This window comes from Numenius arquata, chromosome 4 (genome assembly GCF_964106895.1).
Source record: "Numenius arquata chromosome 4, bNumArq3.hap1.1, whole genome shotgun sequence".
Taxonomy (NCBI): domain Eukaryota; kingdom Metazoa; phylum Chordata; class Aves; order Charadriiformes; family Scolopacidae; genus Numenius; species Numenius arquata.
The window spans coordinates 46521691-46538800 of record NC_133579.1 but is presented as its reverse complement, the minus strand read 5'-3'; the positions used below and the strand labels follow the sequence as shown (position 1 = coordinate 46538800).

General features: G+C 38.7%; 1 protein-coding gene across 2 annotated transcripts in view; it reads left to right on the top strand.

Annotated features, from left to right (window-relative positions):
* Positions 1-17110, top strand: part of CTNND2 (catenin delta 2) — a 543425-nt gene that overhangs the window by 461856 nt on the left and 64459 nt on the right. For both annotated transcript variants that reach the window (XM_074146739.1, XM_074146740.1), the window contains one exon: positions 8664-8814. In XM_074146739.1, coding sequence (XP_074002840.1) covers positions 8664-8814 — 151 coding nt within the window. The remainder of the gene's footprint in view (positions 1-8663; positions 8815-17110) is intronic.

Below are 17110 nucleotides of genomic sequence, written 5' to 3'. Positions count from 1 at the left end.
TGCATAAAAATGATGGCCATTGGTTTTGGTTTTGCTTTGTTTCATTGCTGGTCCAATTCAGATTTTTTTTTTTCAAAAGTAGATTTTTTCTAATTATACTTAATATGAACTTGCATTTTAAAGCTGCTTAGTAATACGAGATAAAAATCTCAGCAAATACATTCCTCATCAAGCTTAGCTGGAGTTTTCCCTGAGCAACTAAGGCTTGAGATAGGCTTTTGGAAGCAATGGAGATTTTTTACTTCCCATTAGATATCTACTATCATTGGGAGCTCTGTTAGTTTTCTTTGTAATTTAATTTGGGTTTTGCTAAGTTTGTGCACAAATGCACAAAATTAAACAGGATATTTGCTTACTCAGCTGAATTCTGAAAACACTTGCCTGCTTTTTAAGAAATTTCTCTTGTTACAGCACTCCAAACCTGAAGTCCTTTCTGCAACCTCTTACCATTATTTATTTTAATACCTTGGCTTAAAAAATTACAAAATATAAAATTACAAGACATCCTGTAAAAGGAAGTCTCCATAGATCTTTTTATCTATAATCTGGCATCAGTATTTTTCCTTAGGTGGTGGGAATAGAAGTGGCATGTTCTTTTTGATTTTCACCTTGGTCAATAGGCAATTAATACATTAAATCTACTGAGCATGTAAAAAGTTATATGCAAAATGTCCTAGAGTTAACGATTTCAAGAATCCAAGGTTATGTCCCTTCTGAACAAATTCTCCCTCTCAGGAAGAAAGGAGATATTGGGATATCTGTATATTACTATGTCTATCTATATGTATCTGACAGCTAAATTTAGGCTGATGTCAGTTTATCTGTCAGAGATATTTCTGCAGTACCTGTTGCTGTAAACTTACAGAATCACAGATGGGGTGAGGTCAGAAGAGACCTCCGGAGGTAATCTGGGCAAATGCCCTGCCCAAGCAGGGTCACCTAGAGCCAGTTGCCCAGGACTATGACTGGGTTTTTTGAATGTCTCCAAAGATAGAGAATCCACAACCTCTCTGGGCAACCTGTGCTAATGCTTGGTCACCCTCACAGTGAAAAAGCATTTCCTGATGTTCTCCAAACCTCCTGTTTCAGTTTGTTCCCATTGTCTTTAGTCCTACAATATTATCTTTTCTATTACATGCAGTTAAAACACAGTGTTGTTGCCACAAGTAGGATTTCCTTAGTTTTGTCAAACCCTTAAACATAATTTCCTCATTCATATGATCCTGGTTTTGTTTTTAAATACTATCGTAACTTATATAGGTAATACATACCTTTTAAAACCAGGAAAGAAGACCTATTGTGTTTCCGTTGGCAAAGTAATGGCTTACATTAGAACAGGTAGCACACCTGCTCTGGGCCTTGGTCAGTCCCTTCTGTGGGCCCAGTCTTCTGTCCCAGTTGCTTTTCAGGCTTTACAAACTTCCCTTATCTGCTTTAATGAACTTCAGTGTTCTGCTGAACATGAGCCGGCAGTGTGCCCAGGTGGCTAAGAAGGCCAACAGCATCCTGGCCTGTATCAAGAACAGTGTGGCAAGTAGGGACCGAGAGGTGATCGTCCCCCTGTACTCGGCACTGGTGAGACCCCACCTCGAGTACTGTGTCCAGTTTTGGGCCCCCTACCACAAGAGGGACATTGAGGTGCTGGAGCAGGTCCAGAGAAGGGCAACGAAGCTGGTGAGGGGTCTGGAGCACAAGTCTTATGAGGAGAGGCTGAGGGAGCTGGGGTTGTTCAGTCTGGGGAAGAGGAGACTGAGGGGAGACCTTATTGTTCTGTACAAATACCTGAAAGGAGGCTGTAGAGAGACGGGGGTCGGTCTCTTCTCCCAAGACACAGATGATAGGACAAGGGGTAATGGCTTCAAGTTGCGCCAGGGGAAGTTCAGGTTGGATATTAGGAAACATTTCTTTACTGAAAGGGTTATCAGGCATTGGAATGGGCTGCCCAGGGAGGTGGTGGAGTCACCATCCCTGGAGGTATTTAAGAAACGTGTAGACATGGTTCTTCAGGGCATGCTCTAGTGTCCAAGATTACTGGTTTGTGGTGGGGTGCTGTGTGGGTGGGTGATGGTTTTTGGTTTGGTTGTTGTGTTGTGTGTTCAGGTGGTGGGTGGTGGTTTTGTTTGTGGTGTTTTGTTTTTTTTTTTTTTTTTTTTTTTTACTGTTGGTTGGACTCGATGATCTCTGAGGTCCCTTCCAACCACTACGATTCTGATTCTGATTCTGATTCTGATTCTGATTCTAATGACAAGCTGACCAGCTGCATTTTTCTGAGTGTCTGTTAGTTCCTTGGGCTCCTCAACATCAGGAACAAGTACCGCTCTGTTTGTCTTGCAGTTGCCTGAGGCCATAGCATTCCTTGACTAGTTCTTTCTACCTCCTTTCCTTTCACTTCCATGTTTGGTCATACTCAGCAGGGAATGATAAGGCTCTTTGGTTAGACAACTGAATGTCCCTGCCTTTGATCCCCAAGAGGTACAATACCCCTGTGAATGGGGTTTATGGGTCATTGGCCTGATCTCTGGAGATAGCTAGATGTGATCTCGGTCTTTGTTCCTTAGGCAAGTAACTACATTTATTTTCTTAATTCTATCCTAGACAAATCTGAGTCTCATGGGAGCAAGAGCTCCATTAAATAAATTATTAGATAAGGAAACTGAAAACATAAAAGGGACTGATTCAGTCACAAGGTCAGGGCAGCTACTTCAAAGAGTAGTATGAAAAGAGTTTCAAGTTCCTTACCATACAGACACTTGCAGATAATGAGTAATTATTGTCTAAAGCAGCAGACATCTAGGTTATCAATCTTCCTCTTATCAGGCAAGGACATATTGTGGGTTCCTTGCCAGACTTTTCTGATGACTTTAGTTATTTACATATTAACCCATTGGAGTTTCATTGGGCTGTTCCAGGAGGAAGTTTTTGGATTACAGTGAAAAGGCTTACATTAGTTTTCTCCAAAATATCAATATTATTAATTATTAATTATTCATAATATTATGAAATATCAATATTATGAATTAGGATAGAGAAGACCACTTGTAACACATCACCTAATCAACAAAGGCAAACTTTTTAAATAACCAATGCATTATTCTGTCAGGAATTCTTATCTGATAGAATCCCCAACATAGATGAGGCAGCATCAATTAACACAGAAAAATGTATTGGCTCTGTAGGAAGCAAGACAAGATTCAAGGAACAGGACAGTATTCAAGAAGCAGGATCTGCTGCTGCAAACACCTGTATCACAGACATCATGAGGAGATCAGCATAGACATCAGTTAGTGGAATGAGATCACAGTAGCTCATGGTAAATTTGTGCTCAAAGTGTTTCCTTACTATACTCAGTCACTTTGCTTCCCATGAGATGTGTCGCTTTTTTCTCAAAGCCTTTCTTTTTTAAATTATATTAGATACAATGTTTGGAAAAGTCATTGTAATGTCTCTCAGATCTCAGATCATTTTGAATACACAGTACATACTTGTACTGCAGAACCAAGAATGACAAGGTGCAAGGGCAGTTCCTTCTGAGCTTTACCTTCCTCAAACATATCTTCTGTTAACACCATTTTAGTTTTCTCTAAGATATTTATGTAACTGTGTATCTTTATCTACCAGATTTTTTCCTTTCTCTTTAAGCTTGGCTAAGGTCACGGAGGAATAGGATAGTAACTAGTTAATACTTTTCTTTTGTTCCAAAACAGAGATGTAGAGAACTTATTGGTGGCCTACCAGATGGGTTCATTTCTGAGAACAAAACACTGCAGTCAGTGAGCAGAAAGTCCCTGGAAAGTGTTTGAACTCTTCAGAGACTGCAAAAAGCTAACCAAGTGTGCAGAGCCTTCCTCTCTGTCAGGTGGTGTGACTTCAGAGGGATCCCAGTAGAGTTATTTGAGTAAAGTAGATGTGTAATTTTCTAAGTGGAATGTAAAAATAATCTCTTTTTTCCCGGATGCATGTATGATCAAACCAAGTAGAATATTGATCTTTGATTACTGATTGATCTTTGATTATTCAACATGCAATTCACTTCCATGGTCTATTGTTCCACTACTGTTAGCAGACAGCCCCTTTCTAAGCCTCTGACTAAGCAAATTCTGAGTTTCTCTAATCTTCCTGGTTCTTTTGGTAATTTAGTTTGCTTTGTCATGGTTGCTGCCCTGATTTGACTTTCATTTTGTAGTTTCTGTCTCATCAATTCCCTTTAATATTCAATATCTCAATAGTCCTTGAGTCCTGGTGTTGAACTGTACCAATACAATGCAAATTCTATCAAAACTGAAGTATGGGGTGATGCAATAGTCTAGAGGTACTCCAATAACACTGTCAATGACAGGAAAGTTAATCCATTCAAAATATCAAGTGTATGCAGTTGTTGGTATTCCTTGGGGTATTTTTGTGGGTTTACTTTGGCGAGATTTTTTCTTTTTCATTTTGTGCTGGAAATTTCTTCATTCTTTTAATTTAGTCTTCTGTGGTGGTGCTTCATAGGAGAATAAAGCAAGCCATATAAAACATTAAAAGGAGTTAACTGCCTAAATGCTTTTCAACTTTTCTGAAAAACAAAATAAGTAAGTTTTATCTAGATTAATTACTCTTTTGTTGAGTTTCAGTCTAATGTAATCTTAATCCCCAGAAGCATTTAGCTCCAGAAAGGGTCCTTTATAATAACTGTGACAAACTAAAAAATAATTTTCCAGTTTACTGTACTTTTCTACTTAATTACCATGACAAAAATAAAAAGGGAACTACTAATGAAAGTGGACATAGAGATGCACTAGGTACCTTCAAAGTGATGTGTAGTAGTTATGCCCCCCGAATTCAATTATCTGTAAAGAGTATTCATGCACAGATTGTGGCTTCTGTGCTTGTCTCTGTTAATTTAGCTGCAATCTGATGCAGCAGTAATGATTTTATTTTATTTTTTGGCTCCTTGTTTCCTCCGAAGTGTTTGCTGTTCCCATAGGAGCCCTTTCTCTTTACAAACTGAACAGTTATTTGATCGTTGACCCTGCCACTGATTTGTGGAGTAACAGGATGATTAAGTATATTGGCAGAGTGCCTCATTTACCTACTGATAGGAAACAAATCCTTTGTCTCTTTTCTTTTTTATGATTTTTCATCTCTTTTTTATAATTCACTGAGCTCATATTAGCAATTGACCTGCAATGTGGAAATGCAGGCATTTCACGATGGCTTTAGGCAAACAAAAGGATCATCAGTATACGCAAGAGCAAATCAATTTTTCCATTCTCTGTGAGAATAAAATAGCCGTTTTGAAGCATCTCAATTTGAGCGTTCCTGAAATCCACACAGCACCGCGTAATTGCTTGCAGAGACTTGTCCTAATTGGCAGCTTAAGGAAGAAGACACAGACAGTTCTTACCACTTTCCACTTGGAAAGTTCTCTGGAGACTGTTGAAACAATTAATAGACATTTCTGTCTTTCTGCCTAAGGTGCATGACTTGAAAACGCAGATGAAATGATAGAAAATCACACATTGAGGAGTCTGTGAACTTTTCCCAAAGCGAATGTTGTTATCTGGAAAAAGAGAGAGCTGGGGGGGAGAGGAATGCGCAGGGGAGACGAGAGGTTTCATACATGCTTTTCTCTCTTTCCCCTGTTGCTTTATGTATGTGTGTGCATATGTGCGTCTGTAAAACATTATATCTGGATTTTCCCCTTATGAAAACTTCGGAGCTGTATTTTTTACTACTGAGATCAAATTAATTGGCTTGCATGTCATTTATTCAGTAAGAGGGGTTGTATTTTTTCATACTGACTTATTTCAGTGTTTCTCCTACGACATCTTCTGCTCTCCCTAGGGTTAAAAAATACCATTTTATAATTTATTTCTTTTAGACTTTTGTTTTGAAATGGATAATGAAAATACTACAACCCAAGAAGTCTGCTGTAAACCTGGGTTTCATAAAACAAGTGCTTGTGTTTTCCCTTGGTAGCTGACTAAAAAAAAAATCAAAGGAAAACTGTTTATTGAGGTTTTAATATGGAGTTTTTTATAATATAGCGAATAATCTGTAAGATCATTTTAGATTCTCTCTGGTATTGACTAAACATAAGATTTTTCTACAAAACAAACGCCCCCACTGATTCCCCATGTAATCCATATTGGAGCTGCCACATCCGTGATGTACTTTTGCAATGAATGACAGCATCTTTCTGTGTCCTTTCTGCCAGCCTGAACTCTCAGCTCAACAAGACAGGCTCACTCCTTTCACAAAATAGTCTCACTGCCAGCATGAACGCTCACTCCGGCAGTCACCTTGTAATCACAGCAAACACAGCGGAGGCCTCCCCTGGGAGAGGGGTAGGAAGTACAGCAGTGGGAGTTTTTTAAGTGCAAAGAGCTATTGCTTTGGGTACTCCCAGTTGCAGGTGAGAGGCTGTTTAACTGGCAGGTAAATGCATGTTTATTAAAACAGGAAGCTTGAAAAGATTAATTTGGTGATTTCATAGCATCCTTTATATTTAATATCCCATTAAAATCAAGGTATAGGAAATAAATTATTTTTTAGCAGCTACTTCCAGTTGAACTCCCTGATGCTTAAGATATGTTTTAGTTTTTTATGTGGTGATCATCCTCTATGCTAATTCTAGAGACGAGACTGGAGGAGAGAGCATAGAATATGATCAATCAAGAATCCTGCTACCACTTCTTCTCTCACCTAAGAGCTATTGCTTTGCTGCAGAAAACGATGGCACATTTACATGTTAGACATATTACATTACTGTGCTCAGTGATGCTGAGATACCTGTGTCCCATTTACCTAGCTTGAAAGCTTATCATAACCATTATCACTTTCATCTACAACAAAATCCAGCCAGCTGGCTTTTGTTATGCATAGTTATTATAGAGGAGAAATAATACAATAATATTCTTTAAATGCTGGTTCCTTTTCCTTTTTCCCAATTTTCCCTGAATGACATCAGCTGGAATGAATTTGCACTCCAGATATTCCAGCCGTTGTCTGTCTCTTCTCTGTATTTACTGTTCTTATCATAAAATACATTCTGGCTTTTGCTATTCAGGGCACCTCTCTATAGTATAAACAGATGGTAGCTTTTAAAGTAAGCACCTCATGTGGTAAGTAGAGGCTGTATGTAGGGGTTAAGCATGGTGTGCTGACAGTGAGTGTGCTTACCTTTTTCTAATGCTTTATTTCTTGGAATTTGTTTTTACTCTTTCTGTTTATGGAAGAGCACTCTTGTGATGTAACTGCTCTTTAAGGTGTGACCTAACTGTTCTTTAAGGAAAGTTTGTCAAAAGAGAAGGGTCATCATGATCTGAAAATCTTAGGACTTATCATTCTAGTTTCTGAAATACTTGAAATATTTCAAAGGCTAAGGGCTTCCAGCACTGTGTCTTCACCTTCCAGGTACAATGGCAGGATAAGTGTCCACGGCATAGCACTGAAAGGAGGGAGAAGCTCTTCTTTGGTAAATTCCTTTCAGCTATCAGTACAAGGAGTGTGAATGTGAACTTCATGAAAATTCCTGAGAAGAGTTCAGGATCTGGGAAGGAATATATATGCCTAGTAGATGGATTGAAGTGGGCTGTGCTGAGACCTGCACAACCTGCAGGTGTCCAAACATCTCAAATTTGGCAATACCCATAGATTTTAAAACCACAAGATCACATGTTTGGTCTTGTTTACATTTTTTCCAACTTCTGGAGCTAACAGTGGAATGAAAAAGAGGGTACTATAGTTAATCTTTCATCCCTTCAGGTGCTTGGAACCCCAAGTTGTGCAGCATTAGATGGACGTCCTAGTCACGGGACGCTGCACAGGCTCCATTCGTGGAGATGTTTCACTGGCATGATAGTCTTTAGGGCTCTTACAGGATTTTCTTAGAAGTAAACAACACTATTCTTCATTTCTACTGTCAATCAGAAAGGGTGTTCACAGGAAAACATGCTACTTCGTTTTGAGATAAAGGCAAGAGCATGCCAGTGGTGTCATGACCGGCTGCCAAGTGGGAGATGCCTCCAGGCTTTCTCCAATACGATCAGCCGCTGGGTTTGTCCTGCAGCCACGCAGTACACACAGCACGGCACAGCACTGACCTGCACCTCCCTCAGGTCAACTCTTATGTGAATCCCTAACTCCTCGATGTACAATAGTCTTCTGGTAAGGACACTACAAGTGCCAAAACCAGACATAGAATTGTCCTCGTTTTCCTTCAGAACAAGTTGACAACCACAAGAGAAATTATAACAGCATTTTCATGTTTTTAGACTGAATCGTTCTTATGGTGATAACAAATAAATACTCAGACTTCTTGAATGTGTTTTGTAGTATGTATTTTGTAATATAAATTCTGTTCTTTTAGCAGAGAACAAGCATAATTAGGAAATGGCGTTGCAAAGCAAGCTGTCTGCAGACTTGGGCTGTAAAAATGTAACCAGGTGTGAGAAGAGTAAAGTCAATTCATCATTTAATTTCTCTGCCACCATAAAAAATTAGTGCAAATTTCCAAATCAAGTGGTTGCCTAGCATCATAAATGCAATTATTTCCCCTCGTTTGAGTTTGCATCCACATGCTTCTGTTGCCCCTTACTCTGTATCTGTTATAACCTCATATGCCTTGCTTTCTGTGGCGGATTTCTTACTTCTTCATGCTCTCCCATGTGTTTTTACAGTGGTCAGTGTATATCCGCGCTGCTGTCCGCAAAGAAAAAGGATTGCCAATCCTGGTGGAACTGCTTCGAATAGACAATGACCGGGTGGTATGTGCAGTTGCTACAGCTTTACGAAACATGGCCCTAGATGTCAGAAATAAGGAGTTAATAGGTATGTTCTTTCCAAACAATCTATATATTCTGTGGGCTTGGGTGGTTTTTTTTTTTCCAGTTTGCAACAGAATGAGCACAATGAGAACAATTATTCTCACATTTCTAGCACAATTTCTTTAATTCTTTCTCTAATGTGTCATATTCACATTTTATGTGACAGCTTAGTGTTATATTGCAAGGAATTGTTAAATTAATTAAACATCATGCAGTGTTTCATGATCTGTCATACTGTAATCTCCAGAAGAAAAGCAATGGCTTTGTTCTGCTTTAGCACTTCATTCCTAGGCTGGCAGTAGCACTTGCATCTTCCAGATGGAGGATCTAAGCAGAGCAGCCACTCCTGATCCTCAGATTATCAATTACAAGTAATTTTTTGGGCCCATGAAGTGACAAATCATAAAGATTTTAAGATGGTTCTAGGAATTTACTGGGCAGATTAGTGGCTCCAGCAAGAGAACCGGGAGGTAGGAAAGGACAATAATTTACATAAATAATTGTTGCCCTGAATTCTGATGGTATGGTAAGCAAACATCTTGGGGCTTGGGGCTTTTATTTTGTTTAGGTTTTTGTTGGGGGTTTTAGCTGAAATTCATCCAAACATTGTGGATCTTTGAACTTTTTTTTTTCATGTTTTGTCTTTGAAAAATAATCACTTCCTTGGTTTTGAACTATTTCAACAGTCACAACAAAATTATTTCTACTTCTTCTGTACATTAAGAGCATATTTTTTATTCATTTTTTGCTAACTTGTTAATTTGTTATCATTACAGCATACTACTTCTCCTCTGCTTTTAGTTATACAATTACAAAAATAGATACTATGATCATAGTGTTTTATAATTTGTGTCCAGGGCTGTCTCACAGTTAGTGCTTCATTACAGCAGTGCTCTGCAAGTTGTTAAGACAAGGCAATCGCTTCCCTCACGTATTGTATGAACTAGAGAGACTTCACTGACAAAATGTTGTAAGCAAATAGAGGTAGAGGTTGATGAGTAATATAAGCCTGCTGCAATTGCCCAGGGATTGAACTCAAGACTGATGTTTTACCTGCAGGACCAGCCTTCCTGTTCAGCTTTTGCTTGTGTTATAGTTGATAAAATTGGCATGAAATTAGATTTGGTCGATATATTGTGTTCAGCTTTCAGGAAGCAGGATGCTGCATATGTGTTCCTAGTGCTTTTTTCTTGTTTTCTAGGAATTTTAAAGTAGAAATTACTGCTGAAGCAAGTATATCAGGCTACCTAATCGGAATTAATAACAGAAGTTGTTTTTTTTTCTTCTCTCATGACCCACCTCCACATTCAGTCTACAGTATGTCATAGTGTCTAACATTTTATTTCATTTGCGGGACTTTCTCTACAGGGTTCACAAACCACATTCATGCTGAGTTTTCTTCTGCATTCTCTTATCCCCGCTTATTGACATCACAGAAAATGCTTTACATTTTAATTTATTGAGTATAAACATGGCTTGTAATGCCATGAATTAGACTATATATGGTTGCCTTTTTTGTGCTGTGTTTATTATTTTGAATAGAAATTCTTATTCCCTTCCCAAATTTGCAAATTTCATTTAGGAAAGTAAGGCTAAACATGTGAAAAGGGAGCTTAATGTGATGCGCCATTCAAAATGTTCTGTAAACTATGGATAATAAGCTTGCATAACTTCCACATGCTAATATTTTGTGGAATTCTTGGAGAATATGTGATACAAATACAGATGAATTTTAAAAAGGTGGGAAAAATCTGTTGATAATAATTACCTAATAAATTTATTTATGTAGCCAACCTATGATGGCTGTATAGTGCTGCTCAGGTTTAAGTTATTCATGGGCTGATTCTGGGGAATTGTACTTTATAACTGCAGTACAAATTTGCTGCAGTTTAAAAAAAGTCCAAACATGCCAATAGGACAGGGACGTTATGACTATAATTACTGAACTATTTCAGCTGTGATCTTTATATGTTCTTTCTTTGGCTTTCATCATTGGACTTCAAAGAAACAGTAATAACGGTCCTGATTTCTCTTGTCGCTCAATATTTTTTAGCAAATAGGGCATACGATAGATCTGATTTTCAGAAATGCTAAACACCTGGAGTTGTCAAGGATTTCAACTCATGTTGTAGGCAGTCCATTTTTGTGAATGTTCCATGTGTTCTAAGATGCCTTAGCTGTTGTTATGGAAAGGAGGACTCGAAAGGGGCTTCTTGAGGTTAGTCACACAAGCATCTTTCTGCCTAAGCAGAATCAGCATCATTTTAATCTTTCCTCTTTGCAGTTTCTGTTTGTGCATCATATTCTTGCAGCGACGAGCTTTCCCTCACAAACTGGAATTTCCCCCCTTAAGATAACCTTTTTTTAAAGGTGAATTGTTGTACTTCATATGTAATAAAATTATATAAGTAAAATTGACTTACTTTATCAAATGCATCTGTAACGCTTTCTTTTCAGTGGTGCTGTGTTTCCATTCCCAGCTGACAGATTTTTACTGAAATGTGCCAGAGAATGAAATATTTCTTTCTGCTGCTGCCAAGCAGCCCATAAATCAGTGTTGAGGCATCTGGCAAATACATCAGAATGCTTGCTAAAATCCAGACTCACCTGTACTGAACTACAAAACAAACAAAAAGACTCTGTCTTTAAATGACCAGAAGTTTCTTTCTAGACTTCATTGAATTGACTAATCTGGTTTGGTTTTCACACAGACCTATCAAGTGTGATAAAGGTTGGTGCCAGGCTTCTCTTACAATTTATCTAAGCCATGCCCATACCAGCATTTTCTTTATTTATGGTGAGGTCTTTTTCCTGGGTTTCATTTCAGGCATGCTCCATATCCTTAATATAACCTTCTTATTTCTTCTTCTCCATAACTTTTGCATTGTGCCATACATCTCTAGGCCAAGGCAGTGGGCATATTAATCTTCCTCTTTCCCAAAATTAAATCTCACTCAAAGATATAGTGAACTTGGCCTACTTAGTACTGGAACTAGGTAATCCAGCCCCTGGTTCTCCCTCCTTGGGCATACTGCCTGGTTACATTCCTGGTCACATTCAGACTACATTCATTGTCTGCTTGCCTTTCAGGACGCTTGGCTGCATGGAACAGTGCCCACTCTTCCCAAGCATGCACCCCATGGGAAGGTTTATCAGCCTTTTCTCTCTCCTAGCAGTGCCCCAGTTGAAGGAAGTGGGTCTTGAAAAGACCTGTCGCTGATGTTGCCTGTTTTGTTGTTCTTGGGTTTCAGCACTCCAGGCTGCACAACGCCTCTGTGTCCCTCTAGTACCCCACTGTCTTCCTGCTTCTTTTCATGGCTCCATAAGCATTTTGGGAGGCTCGGGGTCCCTCCCTTTCAACCAAGTGTGCCTGTTTTCCTTCCTCGAAGCAGGTTCTTTCTCTGCTTAGCTCCCTGCATGGGGGTCCCTCCAACCCCCCTAGAGGCCTTTGAGTTGACCAAAAATCACAGGTTTTTCCCTTTGATCATTCACTTTGATAGAAGAGATTTACTTTTGTCCCACAGTTTTTCCAAGGGCTTTGTTAATGACGTCTGTGCAGTTATGTCATCTCCATATTCCTTTCTTCTTCCTTTCTCTTTCCCTCTCTCTTTCAAAACAGAAAAGGGGCAAAAGTAGAATAACAAATCCTCTGTGTCCCTCAGTGCTATAAAGGTGCATTAATTTGAGGATATGGCATTTTTGTCCCTCCTCCAGTAACGTCACTTACAAATAGTTTTGAACTTGAGGATTACGTGCAGACCAGCTGCTTCTGGCAGTGCTGCGGCAGGGTGGCAGTCAGGCCAGCGCCTTGCACCAGAGCTGTACCACTGTCTTCCCTGCAGAGAGCATACCCACAGACTCCTAGTCTCTAAAGCCACACTTTGTTGGAGAGATGTCAAAAAACTGCAAACTTAGAATAAGGGTTTTTTTCTTTGAATAGAGGGAACTTGGAACAGCTGGGCAGGGCAGAAGGGCTTAAAAATAAATCCATCTCCTGTAAACAGCATTTTTGCAGTACAAATTGTTTCCTTTCAGTCTGCTCCAGCAATCTTCAGTGGCTTTCTGATTCAAACACCTTCCACGCAGTCCTCTGGGCTTCTCGGAAACTTTCCCTGGATCATCTAAGCCTGCACTGTAGACCTGTGTCCTACTTTAGGCGAACTCTCTTTTCCTCCCTGGAGTTTCCCAGCCAGCACCGGTGCAGCAGCCTCCCTCCTTGCTATTCCCTCTGCCCACCCTGGATGCGAGAAGGCTTTCTGAACCGAGATTCCCCATTCGATCCTGAGGAACGAGCCAACCTCATCTTTCTCTTATCTGAAACACAGCCAGCAGTTTTCCTTTCTGCCACCATCTATGACTTCCTTAACAAAAGAGAATATGAAGCATACAGTTAATTAAAAACTGTGACTTGTTATTCTGCCTACATGCACAGGTGTAGACTATCCCTGTCAGTGAAATTTTTAAAGGATGAATCTCAGTCCCCAAAATTTGCATTTGCATTGTTCTTGTATATGCATGGCATTTACCTTTGATTTTAAATGACAATTCTTGTGGCATTTTAAAGTGCAGTAGGTGGTCTTTCAGAAGAGTTAAACTGATTTTTCAAGCTGCCACAGATGAGAAATTTGTCACTATTCATGTACATCAGAATATATATAATATTGGGCTTGCCCTCTTGAAGTACAATTTGGAACTTCTGTTAGTATTGCATTTCGTACTATTTAGTGATAAGTCCTCAGGGTTTGGGGCTTTGGAGTGAATGCAGAGCTGGAGATAAAATTTCAATGCACTGTGTTGTGCTTCAGGTTTTTCTATCAGTTTTGCCTTATTCCAGTGGTCTCTAATGCTATTCTGGGTCAATGTTGATTGAGAGAAGTATTGTACTAGTAATTCAAGAGCACCATTCTTTCTCTTGGCCTCTTGGCCTGTATTTTTGTGGTTGAGTAAAAGATGTTTTTAGAGACAGGAAGTATTTTGATCACTCACCCTTAAATAAAAAAGGAGGTCAATTCTACCTAAAGGTTTTTGTTGACTTCTTGTCCTGTGTACAAGATACGTCCTTATGTATCTCTTCCCTTAAAATGTGTAAAGAATCCATGTGTCTATTCAGGGCTCTAGATTCTAGGGAGTTTGATGGGATAAATTGAAGTGTTGCCAATACTTAAGACATCTTTTTTGTGGCTATCACTGTAAAAGCATGATTCAGATAAGTGAATTAGTGGTAGAATTTCTGCTGCTGTCACAAGGTTTTGAATCAAGTCCTGAAACAGGGCCTGTAGCAGGGGTCATTTTTTAATAATTGTTCCTGAGTTGGGGGCTACAAGGTGTCAGTATTGAATTATTCTCAATTCACTACTCATCTGTTGGCAATTCAATTTAAGATATGCACAAAATTCAAGGTTAGCATATCAATTAGATTGTTACTTAATGTGTGTTGGAACCTGTTTAATCTTGATAGGTGTCTCAAAGTTCAGTATCAACAGAAGATAGCTGTATTAGGCTCCCTTACAGTTGACTGAGAGAAACTCCCAGAAAGTTATTTATTTTATCAAACATGCAATTAAATTGCATCTTACCCTATCTTACTATCTCACCATTGTTGAGCAATGAAAAATTATAGGGAATGTGTAAATTGCCAATGAGTGTATGCCTTCCCATCTCACGAGCAATGTGGATCTATTTGGGCGTCTGAAATAACTGATGTTTATTTCAAAGTTTTATTGCTAAACTTGAGAAAGTTTGAAATATATATCAGGAGTTCAGAACTCATTAGAGTTGTTAGACTCAAAGAATAATTCAGGTTGTAAGGAACCTCAGGAAGTCATCTTGCCCAGCCTTGCACTCAAAGCAGGGTCAGGTATGTTATTTCAAAGTGTTATATTGATTCACATTTGGAAAGATTTGCTTTCAGCTGTTAGGCTGAAAACACATCAGAAACAAGTATCTGCATTCTCACAGCAGAACTTATTTCTCTGGAGCAAAACTAACTACATGAGGTTCTCATATCTTAGAATGTGGCCACATTTTAAAACCGCAACCTTGTTTCAGTAGTAGTAATAAATCCAAGTGAAAACGGTGTTCACTTTTGTAGTTACAAGAACAGCGGCTGTAAGAAATTCTAGGGTAATGTAATGTCATAGTAATGCACATTGATAGAGAATACGGGGATGGGTTGGGAAATGATTAAATCAAATATGCAGCTTTCATCCCACTTAGAGTGTCTACATGCAGTTTTCTCTTCTTTTTAAACGTGAGCACTTCTGAATTTCTCATACATACATCTGCAAGGATCTGAGAAGCTGAATTTTTTTATTGAATTTTTAATTGACTTATAAAGTAGCTTAGTCACTGAAATGTTAAATTGACATAAACTTGCAATGCATAAGATGCCAGAAAGCATTAATCAGAGATCGTAGACGTTTGTTTGGAAGAAGGTGAAAACAGAATATATGCCACAATTTGTTTAATTTGTGTCAGTTTTTATTGCACTTCATTTGTTCTGTTTAATAGTTGAGCTGTGCAAAACCTATATTACAACAAGCAGATATCTCAGTAAGAAGAGCCTATCACCAAGAAGTTGATTTAGGAAATGGAAGATATGGTCATGCATTAATAACTGGTGCTCCTTACTCTATATCAATGAAAAGAAAGATGTTAGTCAAGGTGGTACATGCATAATTAAGCTTTGATGTTTTATAACACCTATATGGCAAAGTCCAGACTCCCTGGTTGCTAGTGTTGTATACATAAGTTAGCTGAGAATTCAAACTGAAAAAAGTTTAAATAATAAATATTTTTTCCATTACAGTGTAAAAGCCTTGCGTCAAGGAGATTTTGACTTTTCACGTGCCTTCAGCCACTTGTGCATTGCCTTTTGCTCCAGTTTATCTCAAATATATTTCTGACAAGCAGACCTCATAGTTATAGAGGTTAGGAAAGGTTTTCTTCCTCAGCTATTTCTTATTAAATAACACTCTCAAGTGAAGAGATTTAGGGAGAAAAGCAGGGTTGGTAAAACTTAATTCTCATTTTTAGTATCAAAGTCAAGATCAAGCATTTTCAAGACTAGATTAAGTCTTTTACATCTGAACTTCCCTATTGCCTAAGTATGGCTGTCTGGATTTGGAGCGATTTTTCTCTACTGTGAACCATCTAAACAATCTGGTATTTCAGCTAGTCAGGTAAGCTTCTGCTGTGGACAGTAGGGAGAAAACAGCACCTCTAGGTGTCCGTCCCACTTCTGTCACCTAAAGTCTTGGATTTTATGGTGGAATGGGTCCTGTGTGAGAACCTAGAGAAGTACCCAGAGACTTTTGGGTGCCTGAAGATAAACAAGTAGTATCCTGTCAGAAGTTGTTCTGATAATGCAGAATAGGTACTGTCCTGCTCCCCTTCAGTTAGCTTGGTAGACTTTGCAAAGGCAATTAGTGAAAAAGCACTACATTTTTTCATTGTCACTCAAAACAACAGAAATAACTCTATACAGGCTCAGATCCAGGATAATAAAGAATGCCACTTTCACAGATCTGTTTTTCATTGTAATGCCAAGTCAAAGAATCACACAGCATTTCATCTCCATAAAATAAGATCAAGATGCCTCACAATACTAAGCACAAACCGGCGCCAGGTCAGTTATTCCTCGTAGTAGAATAACTTGTGCAGAAATGCCTGGAAAATGCCTGGGCTTCTATTTCAAATGCCAGAGTGTCTTCAGTATTGCACCATGGCAGCTTATCTAGATGACAGTGGTAATTTTAAATGATGCCATATAAAGTTTTAAGATTTATAAACCTTAGAGCCTTTGTTAGGGGATTTACAAGTCTATATTCACACTCACTATTACGTAAAATTAAATTCTGAGTGCATGTCATAAAAGTTGCAAAGTCTTGTAGAGGTGGCCGAGGAGAGCCTAGATTCAGTGTGACTGCCAAAAACAACACCACCAAAAAACAACAAGCAGCCAACAGATGTGCCTTTTCACTTCATTGATCTGCATTTCACACGTAAGAAAGTGCCCCTACCTGCAGCTTACATTTTGTTTGAGATAAACAATTTCTGTTTGGTTCTGTTCTTCTGCACAAGGTAGAAAGCAATTATACTGTAACTGTATCCACTTTTCTCACTCAGAAGATTGACATTTCAAACAATTCAGTATTAATTTTCATCTCTGTTTCTCAATATGTTCATGCTGAGAAGTGCTACTTATCTTTTGAAAGAAAATTCAGAGTTCTGATCTTAAAAGTGCATATAATTCAGTTGCATATTCCATAAAACATACCAAGGTAGAAATGCAAACGTCA